Source organism: Otolemur garnettii, unplaced genomic scaffold (genome assembly GCF_000181295.1).
Source record: "Otolemur garnettii isolate 467f Iridium unplaced genomic scaffold, OtoGar3 scaffold00161, whole genome shotgun sequence".
NCBI lineage: Eukaryota > Metazoa > Chordata > Mammalia > Primates > Galagidae > Otolemur > Otolemur garnettii.
The window spans coordinates 2,568,604-2,571,280 of NW_003852556.1; the positions used below are offsets into that span (position 1 = coordinate 2,568,604).

General features: G+C 47.9%; 1 protein-coding gene across 2 annotated transcripts in view; it reads left to right on the forward strand.

Moving 5' to 3' along the window:
- CARS2 (cysteinyl-tRNA synthetase 2, mitochondrial) overlaps window positions 1-2,677 on the forward strand; it is a 60,588-nt gene that overhangs the window by 5,960 nt on the left and 51,951 nt on the right. For both annotated transcript variants that reach the window (XM_023519174.1, XM_012811512.2), the window contains exon 3: window positions 1,250-1,367. In XM_023519174.1, the coding sequence (XP_023374942.1) occupies window positions 1,250-1,367 (118 nt within the window). The remainder of the gene's footprint in view (window positions 1-1,249; window positions 1,368-2,677) is intronic.

A 2,677-nucleotide genomic window follows, 5' to 3' on the forward strand; every position in this document is an offset into this window, starting at 1 on the left:
GTGGCATCACAGCTCACAGCAACCTCCAACTCCTGGGCTCAAGCGAGTCTCCTGCCTCCGCCTCCCAAGTAGGGGGGACCACAGGTGCCCACCACAATGCCCAGCTATTTTTTGGTTACAGCCATCATTGTTTGGCGGTCACAGGCTGGATTCGAACCTGCCACCTTAGGTGTATGTGGCTGGTGCCTTAGCAACTTGAGCCACAGGCGCCAAGCCTAGGATTCTTGAGATTTTAAATGGATTTTAAACCCGTTTGGTTTTAAAAGTCTGGGTTGCCCAAATGTAGTATATAAGTAAGCTAGCATTTTAATCGTCTGCATTGGTGTGTACCTTCTAAGGACTAATCTTCTGTAGTATCTTTAATAGGATTATACTTTACTTGATTTGTCCTTATTTGCATTTATCTATTTTGTCACAATGAAAAATTAGAATTACTTTTTTTTTTTTTTTTAGAGAGTTTTACTTTATTGCCCTCAGTAGAGTGATGTAGCATCACAGCTCACAGCAACCTCCAACTCCTGGGCTTAAGTGATTCTCTGACCTTAGCCTTCTGAGTAGCTGGGACTACAGATGCCCGCCACAACACCTGGCTATTTTTTTGTTGCATTTTGTCCGAGGCCAGATTCAAACCTGCCACCCTTGATATATGGGACCAGCACCCTACCCACTGAGCCATAGGCGTCGCCCTAGAATTACTTTAGGACAGTGGTCCCCAGTCTTCTTGGTACCAGGGGCTGGTTTCATGAAAGACAACTTTTCATGGGGTGGGGGCCATACGGATGCTATTTCACTTCATTACCCACCGCTCATGTCCTGGCGTGTGGCCCCGTTCCTGAGTTTCAAGGAAAATGATTTTTCCACAGTGGTAGGAGGCTGAACTCTGCGACCTGGCTCCTAGTAGGCCAGACCACCTGAACTGGGGACAGCTGCTCTAATCAGAACAGGAACAGGAATGGTAGAAGAAGGTCTTTGTGTTTTAAACTACTGAGTGGGATTTTTGTATCATCGAATAGATGTATCTTCATTTGAACAGCAGCTCCAAAATTAAAGTTGCTAATGTTGTGCCTTGAAGTGGTGCGGCCCAGTTTGTCCAAAGCTCTTTCTGTTGACTAACTAGCTCCACGTGAACTGCCAGCCGAGCCACACGGTGGAAGTCATATAGCAGCATGTTAAAATTCGATGCATTTTTTAAAAAGGTAAAAATTGAAGACTTTGTGTATTAAAGACATCCTGACTTCTTTTCTTTCAGCTCATATGTGAGATTTGATATAATTCGAAGGATCCTAACCAGAGTTTTCGGATGCAACATCGTCATGGTGATGGGCATCACTGACGTGGATGACAAAATAATCCAGAGGGCCCGCGAGGTAAGTGGAGAAGGCGTACATTATGGGAACTGTTGATTGGTGTTCTGACTCCTACCTCTGGTTGTTCTTACTGGTATTTTACAAGTAGTTCTCTTATCTTACCATCCACATAGGGCCCAGTGAGTGTAATTTAAGACAGGAAGCCGTGGGGGTTAATCTCAGGGTAATCTCGTCCTAGTGAAGGACGTGGGATTGTGGTCTCTACGCCCCATTCTTCTGACACTTCCTTTCATGCCCCATGCTTGCTTCTGTCAGGAGTTGGGCACTGATGCAGTGGCTGCCCTTGGTGACGTCAAAGGCCCATGCAGGTGTTGCCCTGTGCAGGCTGACCTCAAACCTGGAGTGCAGTGCCCAGGGCCACAGGAAGGTGTGGTGGTTGAGGTTACCCTCTCGGGCAGGCAGGAGGTGGGGCTTTCCCAGGTGGTTGAGAATCCAGAGCCCTGCACGTCACCCCCTGGCAGAAGGGTTTGGGGCGGGGGGGTCTTTGCCTTTGCCTTTTTGGTACTGCCAGCATGTACAGTATTTTTTTTTTTTCTGAGACCGAGTCTCACTATGTTGCCCTGAGTAGAGTGTCGTGGTGTCACGGCTCACAGAAACCTCAAACTCTTGGGCTTAAGTGATTCTCTAGCTTCAGTCTCTCAAGTAGCAGGGACTACAGGCGCCAACACAATGCCTGGCTGTTTTTTTGTTGTAGTTGTCATTGTTTAGCAGGCCCAGGTCAAGTTCGAACCCACCAGCCCTGGTGCGTGTGGCCGGCATCCTGACCACAGAGCTACAGGCCCTGAGCCAGCTGTGACACTCCTAAGAACACACTTAGTTTCCTAAGGTGGCACTTTTCTGAAGTTACATTAGTTAGAAGAGCTTTGTCTTAGTTTTGTGCAGCTGTGACAGAGCACTGGGGACTGGGCGACTTACAAAGGACAGGAGCCTATTGCCTCGAGTTTCCAGACGTCATAAGTCCAAGGTCAAGGCACAGGTGTCTGACAAGGACCTTTTGTGCCCTCAGATGGTAGAGGCAAGAGGGTGCGGAAAGAAGAGTCCATGCCCGGAAGCCCTTTTGTTAAGGCATTAAAGCCACCGGTGAGGGCAGAGCTCCCTACCCCAATCATCTTCTTAGAACTGTTAGAAGGGCAGACAGATTTCAATGTGAGCTTTACAGGGGACAAACACTCAAACTCTAGCAGTGTTTCTGGTGCTTTTTAAAAAAAATACTGAATTTTATGGGCAGCTCCTGTGGCTCAAAGGAGTAGGGCGCCAGCCCCATATGTCGGAAATCGTGGGTTCAAACCCAGCCCCAGCCAAAAAAACTG